The sequence below is a fragment of the Struthio camelus genome, chromosome 3, assembly GCF_040807025.1.
Source record: "Struthio camelus isolate bStrCam1 chromosome 3, bStrCam1.hap1, whole genome shotgun sequence".
In the NCBI taxonomy this organism is placed as follows: Eukaryota; Metazoa; Chordata; class Aves; order Struthioniformes; family Struthionidae; genus Struthio; species Struthio camelus.
In genome coordinates this window covers 81220131-81232574 of record NC_090944.1, presented here as the reverse complement: position 1 = coordinate 81232574, position 12444 = coordinate 81220131, and the positions used below count along the sequence as shown (strand labels likewise).

At 59.9% G+C, this 12444-nt stretch overlaps 1 protein-coding gene across 1 annotated transcript; it reads left to right on the top strand.

Annotated features, from left to right (window-relative positions):
• The first annotated feature begins 3491 nt into the window (after window positions 1-3491).
• Window positions 3492-11207, top strand: LOC138066615 (uncharacterized). The gene is made up of 10 exons (XM_068936503.1): window positions 3492-4844; window positions 4979-5145; window positions 5657-5764; window positions 6555-6731; window positions 7427-7468; window positions 7903-7978; window positions 8393-8537; window positions 9306-9451; window positions 9601-9816; window positions 10395-11207. The coding sequence occupies exons 2-10, from the start codon at window positions 5048-5050 to the stop codon at window positions 11205-11207; spliced, it is 1821 nt and encodes a 606-aa protein (XP_068792604.1). The 5' UTR covers window positions 3492-4844; window positions 4979-5047.
• Window positions 11208-12444: the final 1237 nt, after the last annotated feature.

Below are 12444 nucleotides of genomic sequence, written 5' to 3'. Positions count from 1 at the left end.
CAGCCTCCCAGTGGCATTTGGAGAGATGCCAGCCCTGCAGAACAACTGGCAACACTGTGGCAGAGCCACAAGCTCTGTTAACCAGCCTCCATCCTTGGATGGCATCAGCTGCTCTTTCAAAGACTTCACCTTGTGGTCATTCTCATTACGAAGCAGTGCCTTCGTGTTGCGTGTTGTATCTAGGTGTGTGCACCACACAAAGGTCATGCAAAGGACCGCACACCGGCCCCGGGGGCCCCAGCAGCCCTTAGCCCTCCCCTGCTCCCTTCTCCCATTTCCTAGCAGGACACAGGGGCAGAAATAGAGGCATCTCCCACACCTGCCTTGGGGCAAAAGGGAAAACAAAGCCTAAATTAGCCAAGAAAAGGAGGAGAAAGGGAGAGCGATGGAGAAAGAAGGGGAGAAAAATGCTTTCAGGTTAGCCCTGCAACAACCCTCAAAACAGTCACTATAGGCACTCGAGCTCTCTCCAGCTGCGCAGGCAGTGTCCGGTGCCCGTGCTCTCCACCACACTTTTTGCACAGGCTTTTGGCAGCCTCCCCCTCCCTCTGGCAGCTCCTCTGCAGCCCCACTCCAGTGGGAGCCCTTGGCTCTGTTTTGCTCCCAAGCCTAACCCTAGCCCCGTCCTTAACCCTGACCCGACACCTTGGCTGTGAGCTGAACACAGTCCAAAGCCCCAGTCCTGGCTCAAAGGAAACAAGTCTTGGGGAAGGGAGACTGTCCCCCACTCTGCCACATTCACATGACTTGTGCTGGCCTGTAGCTTCTCTGGATCAAACGGGCAGCCTAAAACTGCACTGGGGGCTGTGGCCTGCTGGGAAGGTTTGGGGCCGCTGCCCGCAGCAAAATCTTTTGCCACAAGCACCCCTGTGGCTGGAAGCGGGAGCCCCTAACTTCTGCCCTAGCCCAAAGTCGCGGGCATGCTGAGATTGCCCACTGGAAACTGCTGTCGTTGCAAGCTGCCCAGGTGACACATCTGCCTTACAGAGCTAGCACAGAACTGACTGCGGTGGAAAAAAGCTCTGTAGATGTCAGCTATCGCACCACTACGACCACAGGCACCACACGGACCACAGGCAGCACAGTTCTCTCCTCTTTTTTTCACCTGACTTTTCCTTTCACTTTGCTTGCAGCAGATGGCACTAAGAAAACAAGCAAGGTCCTATCCTGGCAATCACTTGCTCTGAGACGAACCTCTGCCGCCAGGGACTGCCCAGGGCAGCCAAACTCTGGCCTCAAGAGCCCTCCCTCTCTTTGGGCAGCCTCCGGCCGCTCTTTGCGCCCAAGACGAGACCCGGCCCCAGCCAGCCTGGCTGCGCAGTTGTCCTGCTGCCGGCTCCTCGGGCAAGGCAACATCTCCAGCACTTGGCCTGTGGCTCTCAGGAGATGGGGGATTTGGCTGTTTGCCCTCCACTGTATCTGTGAGTTCACCAGTACAAAAACGGTGCGCTGGGGACAAATCTGGTTACTACCGACCTAATCCACCTGCATCGAGAACTAGAGCCGAACCCAAATAAAACACAGGGCATCTCACAGTCACAAACTTGCTTCTGTTTCCAAATAAATGCTCTCCTGCTAAATGGCCTTTCTTCACCCAAGGCACTCTTCTCCCACCCGTCTCCTTTCTCCTGCAGGCTCTCCCGGCTATACGCTTAGGGAAGGAGCTGCCACTGACGGGATATTCGGAAAAGCTGCCCCCGAGAAAGCACACAAGCAGTTGCAGGAGGGCCTAAACAAAGGAGGAAAGGGAGATTTGGAGAGCAAACCCCTGTGGCCCTTGGCAGTGGTCTTGAAGCGAGATTCTTCTGACTTTCAGCTGTGAGAATACACTGCTAATCTGCATGGGCCCACTTCAGACACTCCATTGACCGAGGTGGGACTCGAAGTGAAAACCACAGTGAAGACAAACTAAGTGCTTCAGGCTTTGGAAAGCGTTGCATTTGCCTTTTCCATCTGAGCTTCAGTTCCCCTTCTTCTGCCACGGATTCCTGGCACGGCCACAGGAAACTCACTTCATGCTTCTCCTCAGCACCCCCCTCAGGGAGCAATGCTGCAGCTTCTGGGTGCACACGAGGCTGGCAGGACCTCAGGCCTGTTATTACACTATGGCAAGCGTTCTTGGCAGGTACTCCTGCAGCCCACTGCTCGCTCTGTGGCGATGAGCGCCTTTGAGAACGGGTAGCTCAAACCAACCTGCTGCCTAGGCAGCCGCAGTCACGCTGATGCTCCCTCCGTGCTCGGGGGGAACGCCCAAAGCCTTATCTAAATACCTTGGCCTTGCAGCGCGTCCCTCAAAAATCATGCCCCTCCAAACCAAAGTTTTCAGAATCCAGCGGCATGGCTATTTCATACACTCACTCTCGCAAAAGCAATCGAGACTTTTCATCACTACCCACAGAGGAAGAGCAAGACAACAAAAAACAGAGAGCTATGACTACATCAGTGCCCCGTACGCTTCTCCTGGTTTCTCTTAGTGAAAAGTCTTCACAGCATCCGGAGACATGGTCTCATCTCTCTCGCCCGCCCGGCCGCCGGCTCTCCCCGGAGCTGCCTGAAAGCCAGGCTGCAGCCTCTCCTTTCCAGCTCGGCCCCACCGCTGAGAGGGACGCAGGGCGTCCGCAGCAGACCGACGCTCCTCGCCAAAAGCGCTCGAGCGGCTTTGGCACCGTTTCATCGTCACCCCAGGCGGCCCGAGGGCCCCGAGCTGCGCGGATCTCGCCTCCCGGCGGCGCTCGGGGAGGGACCAGGAGGCACCCGGCGCCCGTCCAACACCGCCGCGCCCCGCACCGCCCTGCGCGGAGGGCGCCGACACCAGCAGAGCCGCCGCCGCCCGCCCCGACCCTGGCTGACAGGAGAAACCGCCGCCGCCCGGCAAGGACCAACGGCCGCTGCCGGCAGCAGGGCTGACCCCGCCCCGCCCCGCCCCGGCGACCGTTACAACGGCCCCCGCCCCGTCCGCCGCGGCCGCTCGCGCCTCCCCCGGCGGCGGTTGCGGCGGCGCCTCGCGGGAGCCAGCGGCAGCAGCCGAGCCCCGCGGCCTGGAGGCGGCGGCGGCCGCCGGTGCCGGTGCCGGTGCCGGTGCCGGTGCCGGTGCCGGTGCCGGTGCCGGTGCCGGTGCCGGTGCCGGTGCCGGTGCCGGTGCCGGTCGGGCCGACCCGGCCCCGCCCCCCCTCCCCCCCCGCGCTCTCCCGTCGCGCCCGGCCGCAGCCGCAGCGCGCACTGCCCCGCGGGGCCCGGCTCTGCCCGCTCGGGGGCGCCTCGGCCCGGGGCCTCCCGGGGAGGGGAGCGGCCCGGCCCGGCCCGGCCCGGCCCGGCCCGGCAGCAGGCGGGCCCCGGGCTGCCCTAGCCGGCTGCCCGGAGTCACTGCGGGGCGGCAGCGCGGGGCCCGCCGGGGCCGGCTCGGGGCGCCGCGGGCAGCAGCCTGGGGGCTGCGCGCCCCCGCGTGTGGCAGGCAGCAGCCGGGGCCCGGCGGTGCTCGGGCCCTGCAGGTCGGGCCTGGGCTGCGCTTGCCGCGGGGATGGATGATGCTGCGGCTTCCCGGAGGAGTAAGCGGCAGGGCAGGCAGGCGGTGGCCGGTGGGTGACTTGGGCTGCTGGCGCTGGAGCGGGCCTAAGATGTTCCACCTCGTCACCGGCTCGTTGTTGTCTCCTCAAGTACCTGGTTCCCTCCCCCCTGTTCCCTGGTGCTGCGATAGGGAGCAGCAGTTACCACTGCATCACCTGCTACTGCATTTGTTCACAGGTGCCATCAGGGAGGCTCGTGGGTCCTGGGGACTTCACTTCCTGGGTCACCTGGGGCTCGCCCAGCTACAGAGGCAGAGCTGTGCAGGTCATGGGGCCAAACACAGCCAAAAGCTGCTTGCGTGGTGTCAGGGTTTCCTCCTAACCCTGTAGGAAATGTTTTGGTGGTGTCTTCTTTCCCGAGACCGTCTCTTGACAAATAACGTGATGGTCTAAGGACTTCAAACTGGGCTGTGTTCCAGAAAGCTCCTTTGCGGAAAAGGCACTGTGGCGTTGTGGAGCTGTTTCCCCACAACGGGAGGGGAATCTCCCCTTATTTCTGTTTAAAAGGGTCTTGAGTGGTTTTCCTCAGTGATTGCTAAGCTTGGCTAATTTGAGTGGCATTTTCCAGAGCTCCTTGTTCCAGTTGCCAGTGTACCTTCTTGAACACGAATCAGGACATCCTCCTTTACTCTTTCCTTTCCCACACTCCTCAGAGATGTTTCATGTACACCTCCAGTTGAGTTGTTGCTGCTGTTTCTTAATGTGGCATAAGAATGCAGTCCTATAGAAGAATAAGACTACTGTTAAACAGTTCTGAACCACCCCCCCCCCGGATTTGGCATAGCAAGATAACCCTCACGTAACTGCAGAGAAAACCGTGAAGTTTGGCCATGGGAGGTAATCACGAGGTCAGTGTAAGGTTTTGCCGTGCTGCCCTGAAAATCATTTCAGAGTGGGCTGCCTTCTAACATGGGAAAGCAGCTGGAAGTTTTGGTCTCTTCCCCTGCCACTGACTCGTGCTGATAAGCTGGTGCCTGCCACAGCCTGGATTTTGTGTGCACAGCCAACTGTCTGCACAGGAGGAGACCAAGAGGAGGAAGAAAAACATGGTGTTTCCAGCATAGCTGGGTTGTGCACATATGCTCAGGGTCCCTTTTTTTCGTACTTCCTTGTCCAGGTTGACTCTATCAGGAACTGTTGATTCTGCAAGGTGGGCTGAAATGGTCCTGACTCTGACTTGTGAAACTGGCTGGCTGAAACACCTTTGGAGGACTCCCTTCCAAGAAAGGCAGCAGACATTAGAGAGAACATGGCATCAGAGGGCCTACCGAGAAACCTGGTGTACATTTTCTGCTGGGGGTTTGGGGTTTTTAACCCACTAGAAGTCATCTTGGTATACGCGCTTTGGCTAGAATTGCCCCTGCGCGTTCATCGGGAATAGTCACGTGTTAAACTAAATAGAATCAAATTTGTAGGCCTCCTGCTGCTTCTGCTTTCCAGAGCTGCATTCAAGAGAGCCACTCGACCATGCAGTAGGGTGGCCCATGGAGTGTGAGGTGCATTTGTGGATGGACCTCGCTGTGCGCACTGCACCCCAGCAGAACCAGGAAGAGATGTGGCCACAGAAAGAGGACGAGGATAGGTATGAGGCAAAGTCTAGGCCACAAACCCCAGCGTCCCACGGATGCAAACAAGTTCCTTACGCATAACTGAGGCAGAAATGTTGGGGAGCTTCTCCTCACAGGCTGCCCTTTCTGGTGGAGATCGTGGCCCATGACCCCCCCCCCCGCCCCCCCCCCCCCACGGAGCAGTCCCATGGCCCAGCCGGCGCATCACAATGTGCCACGGTGGCACCCACAGTGACCTCGGCCACAGCCACCAGTGCGGCTCTGTGCCAGTGCAGGGCAGCGTGGGGAGACGCGGGCTCCCAGCCTCGTGGCACTGCCTGGCACAGGGACACTGTTTCACGTGCCCGGCTGCGGCACCATGGGACAGGCAAACTGCTGCGGTGGAAGGGACGATGCCATCCCTGCTCCCGGCACGCAGGGATGGCCCAGGGCCCTTGGCCGCAAGGCTCTTTGCCCGCGCCTCGGCCTCTTTGGCAGGGGAGCCTCCTGGCCCTCACAGCCACTGAGCGCCTTCGTGTCGAGCAGGAGCTCCGAGCTCCTCCTCAGCAGCCGTGTGAAGGTGACGCGCCACCACCGGACGAAGGACCGGCACCTCCTGCTCTTCCCCGATGCCATCGCCATTGCCAGCTTCAAGTAAGAATAGCAACCACAGCTCTCCTTCCTCCTCGCCACCGCCTCTGCCAGCAGCCCCAGGGCCCTGCTCCTGCCCGGAGCTGCTCCCGCGGGAGCAGCTCAAGGGCCTCCTTGGGGCTGCCTGCGCAGCAGCTGGCTTACAGCGGACACGGCCCGCCTCATTTTCACTCCGGCAGGCACGCAAAAGCAAAGTGGCACATGCTTTCCTGTAAAGCTGAATGCCAGCGGAGGTGCCCTCAGCTGGGCAGCGCAAGGGATTTTAGCCCACGTCTTTGCGTTTGCTTCTCACTGAACAGCAGCTCTCTGCAGCCAACATCAATACTGCCAACTAGTGCTGCGGAAAGCTTCTAGTATCCATAAGCCCCGTGCAAGTTGTCCTCAAGGAGCCCTTCCTCCTGTCCTCACTGTGTATCCCACGTGTGGGGAAGCCTTTGCTCCCGGCGACAACTAGTGGGTCCAATGACCTGCAGCGCCTTGCACGGGCGTCCCTAAGTTGTGGCTGTGCACACAGCCTGCCTTTAATTTGCGGAGGAAAAGGAAGAGGAAAAGGACCGGCTCCTGCTTTTGTCCTCCTGATCAGGAGCCCCCGACGAAACATCTGCTGGCATCACTTCCCAGCAGCGACTTTTTGGAAGCGCCCTGTGTGCGTGTGTGCGCTGTGACTGAGGCTCCTTCGCCCCACACAAGGCTCAGGGCGGCCGCCCCAAGGAATGGCTCTGCCCTGGGGGACTGCTGGGGCTGTCCCCACAACGGCAACCTCCAAGGCGGCCCCTGCCTTTCCTCCTGGCAGATGTGGCTCCACCTTCCTGCTGAAGCACCGGGTGCCTCTCAGCGAGCTGTGGGTGCTGTGCAGCAAGGACGAGGTGGCAGGCGGAGGGCGCAAAGGAGAGGAGGAGGTATTCGGCCTGAAATGCAGCAATACGCTCATCCTCGCCTGGCCCACCAACCTGCGCGTGGTCACTTTCAGGTGAGTGTTGGGGACAGGTGGCAGGGCCGTGGCAGGTGCAGGGCACTGGGCTCGCCTTCAGGCCTCTGCAGGCTTGCTGGGGCCCAGGTCAGGCTGTGGGGGGGGGGGAGGGAGAGGGGGCGGGTGAAAGCAGAGGCCCCGCTTTGCCTTCAGACCAGGGTGCCATGAGCGTCGGAAGGTGAGAAGAGGGCGGCTGGGGAAGGCAAAGCCGTGTGCCCTCCTGGGAAGGGAGGGAAGCAACCAACCCCCTTTGCAAGAGGGGCAGAGCTCCCACAGAGGGCCAGGCTCTTGCAGGAAGTCCCGAGTAAACCCCCAGCCTCTGCCGTGCCCCCTAGCTCCATTGCAGGAGCTGTTCCTGGAAGAGATTTTCCCTTGTAAACACCTTGCGCTGCAGCCCCCTGCCAGAGGACTCACCCCGGCAGCTGTCTCCTCTTTTCCGTGCCTAACTGCTTACAAGGGCTTTTGCTTCCCTGAAGTGAGGGCAGGAGAGAAGGGAAGAGGAAAGAAAGAGAAGGAGCTCCTCTACCAGCAGAGAGGAAGCCAGCACTGGGGGCGAGTCCCTGTGCTGCCTCCCGGGGCTCGGCCCTGTCCCTGGGACTCTCGCCACACGAGGGCGGGCTGTGCTTGGGGCCCCGTGTCGGTGCAAAGGACGAGTAGCAGCCAGGTGTGAGGCCTCTTTCTGCTTCTCTCTGCAGTTCGCAGGAGCTGAAGGAGCTGTGGATCAGCACGATCCTCAGGTAAGCCCCACCAGGGGAATTCAAGCTGCGGAGGCAAGGCTGCAGGCGGTGCAGAGCTGCCGGGGGGCAGCTGCCCGCAGCAGTGCGGCAGTGGAGGTGGGGGAAAGGGACATCCCCTGTGCAGGGCAGCCGCTGGGCAGAGCGGTGGGAGTTGCTTAGCCTTGTGATTGCAAGTGAACACCAAGGCCGTGGAGCTGTCAGCATAGCTCCTTGCTTGCATGGATTGGGACCCCGAGCTGCTGCTTTCTCTTTCCGTATGGGAGAGGCCCATAGCCAGCAGGACCCGGGCCCTTGCAGAGCGGGGCTGCCAGCAAGCCCTGAGGGAAGGTCTCCTGTGTCAGGGTGGCGTGGAAGGGCTGGGCTGGCTTTGCAGGGGGAGAGCAGAGAGGGCTGGGTGTGACAGAGCTCTTCCTTGGTGCCTGCCCTGTGCCCAGGCAAAGCCCAGGAGCCCAGGTCACCCGACTGATGTCCCTCCGGGTCCTTGTGAAGGTGGTCGGCTGCTGCGGTCCTGTAAGTGTCCCTGGAGTTTCTGCTCCACCTGGACAGCGACTTGGCTTTGGAAAAGAGCCCCTGGGGACGAGCTGCTCACGTTGGCTCTTTGCTTTCTCTGCCTGGTCGGCCGTCTCTTTGACTGCCAAGACCGTAGGGTCTTTGAATTTGGAGGAAGCAAGCAGCGGCTCTGTCTGCCCGGGCCCTTGCGGGGGGGTTGGTGGGAGGTACTGGAGCACAGTGGAGGCAGCTGCCCGGGGGGTGCTCAGGGCCCTGCAGGGTGCAGTGCAAGGGAGCTGGCCGGCAGGCAGCAGCAGGGGAGCCGCACGGGGCAGCGTGGGAGGAACTCCCCAGTGGCACGGGAGGGCAGCCTGTCCCCCCTTGGCCACCTTCCATAGCGAGTCTTGTGATGTTCTTGCCCTCCACCCTACCCAGCCTTATTACGTGAAGAGTCAAAGGCAGAGAGAAGCAGTGGGACGAGCACCGGCTGGAGCGCGAGCACAGAGGCAAATGCGGATGCCGATGCAGCCACAAATGCCCGAGCCTGGAGAAGGCAGAGAGCACGCTGAAGGGCAGACAGGTAGAAAGCTGAGGAGGCTTGAATGCGGTGCCCAAACCAAAACTCCCCCATCCAGAGGCACCTACCCGAGGTAGTTCATGTTGTGCTTGGCAGCAGCCCCTCGAGTGAAGGCTGTCTCAGCCTCTCCCCAATGACCCCCTCTAGTTAGTCACACTCAACGTTGAGAAGCGTGGCTGCGGAGGCTGACATGTTTCCAGAGGCTTGTGCTTCTGGTTTCAGTGTTCCTTCCGGAACACAGATCAGGACGCGTCCTTTGACTCTTTGCTTTCGCAGTATCATCCGAGCTGTTGGCTCTCTCAGGCTGCTCTGCAGAGAATCTTCTCAAACATCCCAGCCAGTTGTGAATAGCATCCCAGCCAGTTGTGAATAGGAAACCGGAGAGGGTGGGGTTGCAGGAAAGGTGTGCAGCTGGGGGGCAGTGGGGTCACGATGGGAACAGCAGGAGGTTTTGCCATGCCCCTTGGCAGTCATTTCAGGGTATCACCTGGCTTACACGGCTGGAAGGCGGCTGCAGTCTTGGCTTTCTGAGCGTTGCCTCTGCTGTGGCCCCACTGAGCCGCCTGCGCTGCTTCCAACACACACAGTGGCTGTTCACCATGGACAATGGCTTTTCACCATAGGGCACATAAGGAGGTTGGTGGTGGGGAAGCAGATATGCTCCGCATTGCCAGTTCGCCCACCCTGTATCGTGGCTGTCAAAGGCATGGCTTTCCCTTGCAAGCTAAAGAGTAGCCAGCCTGCAGCATTCCTCCTGCTTTTGCTTTCCAGAGCTGCAGGCAGAAGAGCCTCTGGAGCGCCTGGTACTGGTGCACGTGGCAGGACAGGAAGGTGCCCTTCTGGACAGACCATGCTCTCCGCTCTCTGCCAAAACAAAAGCAGGAAGAGATGTGGCCACGCAAGTTGGCCCAGGAGAGGTAAGAGGCAAAGTCTGGTCCGCAAGCCCTGCCACAAGGGGTCCCGTGGACACAGCCAGTTGTTCCGGCAAGACGGAGGCAGAAACCTTGAGGACCTTCTCCTCAATGGTGGTGATCTCAAGTGGTTTCTCTCTTTCACTGCCTCCCAGCTGCAGGTGTTTGACTTTGATGCTGAGGTCCAGCCCCTCCTGCAAGAGTTGCTTGACCAAGTGGTGGAGAAAGCCTTCCGGGAGCTCAGGGTGGAAGAGGAGGAAGAGCTGGCCAAGCTGCAGCTACCTGAGCTTGCAGAAGGGGAACTTCCTTATGCAGACTATGCCAAGCCACAGTGCCTGGAGGAATGGGAGAAGCAGCCCCAAGAGGAAAAGGTAGGAGCAATGCAGGCCCACCTGAATGCTCGTGGCAAGGCTGGAGAGGCTTTCTAGCACTAAAAGGCAACACCACAAAGAAGCGTGGTGGGCCTACAAGGCCAAATAACGTCCAAATGCCAAGTAATGTCTTGAAGCATCCGCTGCTGAGGCATGAGTGCGCAGAGTGAGGTGGCTGCAGTTCCCGCAGAAGAAAAGGGGGCGGGAGGTGGTGTGCTTGAAGCCAGAGGAGTGGAAACAGTTGCCGTTCCGGCTCCTGCACAGAGCAATGCGACTGAGGATGTTCCGTGATACCGCGGGGCACGTATCCGATGGTATCCTCGTTCCCCAGGCAGAGATGCAGTTGCAGCTGCGCTTCCTCTGCAAAGGGAGGTCAGAAATGGCCCCCCTACCTCAGCTTCAACTGTGCAGGAGCAATGGGGGGCTGTTGCACTCCTACCTTCTTCCCTACCTTCCCCTCATCATCTCTTCCTGGCTTCGTCTTTGCTTTAGGTGCTGCTGGCTGTCCCTTCTTTTTGGCTGCCCTTCCTTTCCTGAGCTGTGTGCCTTCCTCACGTTTCTCTTGCCATTCTCCTCAGGGGCAAAGCAGGGATGAAGGGGAGGCCTCTGCCTTGGGGCCTGCAGGCCCCACTGCAGGCCCTGCGCCTGACGTGCCTGTGCAGCGTGAAGGTGAGGGTGACACCCCCTCTGAGGGACCAGAGCGCACAGAAACAGCTGTCGTCGCGGTGCCTGGCACGCCGGAGGGAGAAGAGGCCGCTCCTGCCTCGGAGTCACCGGGCCAAGCTGGGACTAAAGGAGTTCCTGGCGAGGCGTTTCCCCAGGCAGACCGAGGCGAGCCTGGGCTCCGCGCAGTAAAAAGCACCAAAGCCCCCGCTGCCGAGCTCCCCACGCAGCAGGAGAGACAAGCCTCTGCCCTCACGCCAGAAACTACTGGCTCAGAGGCAGCTGCAGCGGCCGGGCAGAGCGGGAGCGAGGGGGCTTGCGTGCAGATCCCTGCAGAAGGCTCTGGGCCCATCTTGGAGCCCAAATCCACAGACAGAACAACAAGAGAAGCGCTCCCCCAGAGCCATGAGACAGAAGGGGGTCAACTACAAGATGCCCCACTCAAAACTGAAGCCCTCTCCCCCAGTGAAAGCACTGAGGGGAGCAACATGGAAGAGGCCACCCTCAACATGGGCTCAGCATGCCCTGGCTCAGCCTTCCCTGCAGCTGAAGGCTCGGAGGCCCCAGAAGTGTCCGTGCCAGCGCCACCTGCTGCACTTGGAGAGCCTGTCACTACCGAAACTGTGACACTCACAGACACTGCAGCCAGGCGTGGGCAAACAGCTCCTGAAGAAGACGACCCAATGGACTCGGACTGGGCTCATGTCCCAGTCTGTTGGGTTCTGTGATGGACGGCTCTCCTCTCCACCCATCCAAAGGATGGATGGAGAGGGACGGATAGGATGATGGGCTCAGCCTCCCAGTGGCATTTGGAGAGATGCCAGCCCTGCAGAACAACTGGCAACACTGTGGCAGAGCCACAAGCTCTGTTAACCAGCCTCCATCCTTGGATGGCATCAGCTGCTCTTTCAAAGACTTCACCTTGTGGTCATTCTCATTACGAAGCAGTGCCTTCGTGTTGCGTGTTGTATCTAGGTGTGTGCACCACACAAAGGTCATGCAAAGGACCGCACACCGGCCCCGGGGGCCCCAGCAGCCCTTAGCCCTCCCCTGCTCCCTTCTCCCATTTCCTAGCAGGACACAGGGGCAGAAATAGAGGCATCTCCCACACCTGCCTTGGGGCAAAAGGGAAAACAAAGCCTAAATTAGCCAAGAAAAGGAGGAGAAAGGGAGAGCGATGGAGAAAGAAGGGGAGAAAAATGCTTTCAGGTTAGCCCTGCAACAACCCTCAAAACAGTCACTACAGGCACTCGAGCTCTCTCCAGCTGCGCAGGCAGTGTCCGGTGCCCGTGCTCTCCACCACGCTTTTTGCACAGGCTTTTGGCAGCCTCCCCCTCCCTCTGGCAGCTCCTCTGCAGCCCCACTCCAGTGGGAGCCCTTGGCTCTGTTTTGCTCCCAAGCCTAACCCTAGCCCCGTCCTTAACCCTGACCCGACACCTTGGCTGTGAGCTGAACACAGTCCAAAGCCCCAGTCCTGGCTCAAAGGAAACAAGTCTTGGGGAAGGGAGACTGTCCCCCACTCTGCCACATTCACATGACTTGTGCTGGCCTGTAGCTTCTCTGGATCAAACGGGCAGCCTAAAACTGCACTGGGGGCTGTGGCCTGCTGGGAAGGTTTGGGGCCGCTGCCCGCAGCAAAATCTTTTGCCACAAGCACCCCTGTGGCTGGAAGCGGGAGCCCCTAACTTCTGCCCTAGCCCAAAGTCGCGGGCATGCTGAGATTGCCCACTGGAAACTGCTGTCATTGCAAGCTGCCCAGGTGACACATCTGCCTTACAGAGCTAGCACAGAACCGACTGCGGTGGAAAAAAGCTCTGTAGATGTCAGCTATCGCACCACTACGACCACAGGCACCACACGGACCACAGGCAGCACAGTTCTCTCCTCTTTTTTTCACCTGACTTTTCCTTTCACTTTGCTTGCAGCAGATGGCACTAAGAAAACAAGCAAGGTCCTATCCTGGCA

Bases quoted from the DNA above. Each gene is read 5' to 3' on its own strand.
- LOC138066615 (XM_068936503.1), top strand. From the start codon at position 5,048: ATGGAGTGTGAGGTGCATTTGTGGATGGACCTCGCTGTGCGCACTGCA. The intron at 5,765-6,554 runs GTAAGAATAGCA...TCCTCCTGGCAG, and splicing joins ATCGCCATTGCCAGCTTCAA to ATGTGGCTCCACCTTCCTGC. The intron at 9,452-9,600 runs GTAAGAGGCAAA...ACTGCCTCCCAG, and splicing joins CGCAAGTTGGCCCAGGAGAG to CTGCAGGTGTTTGACTTTGA.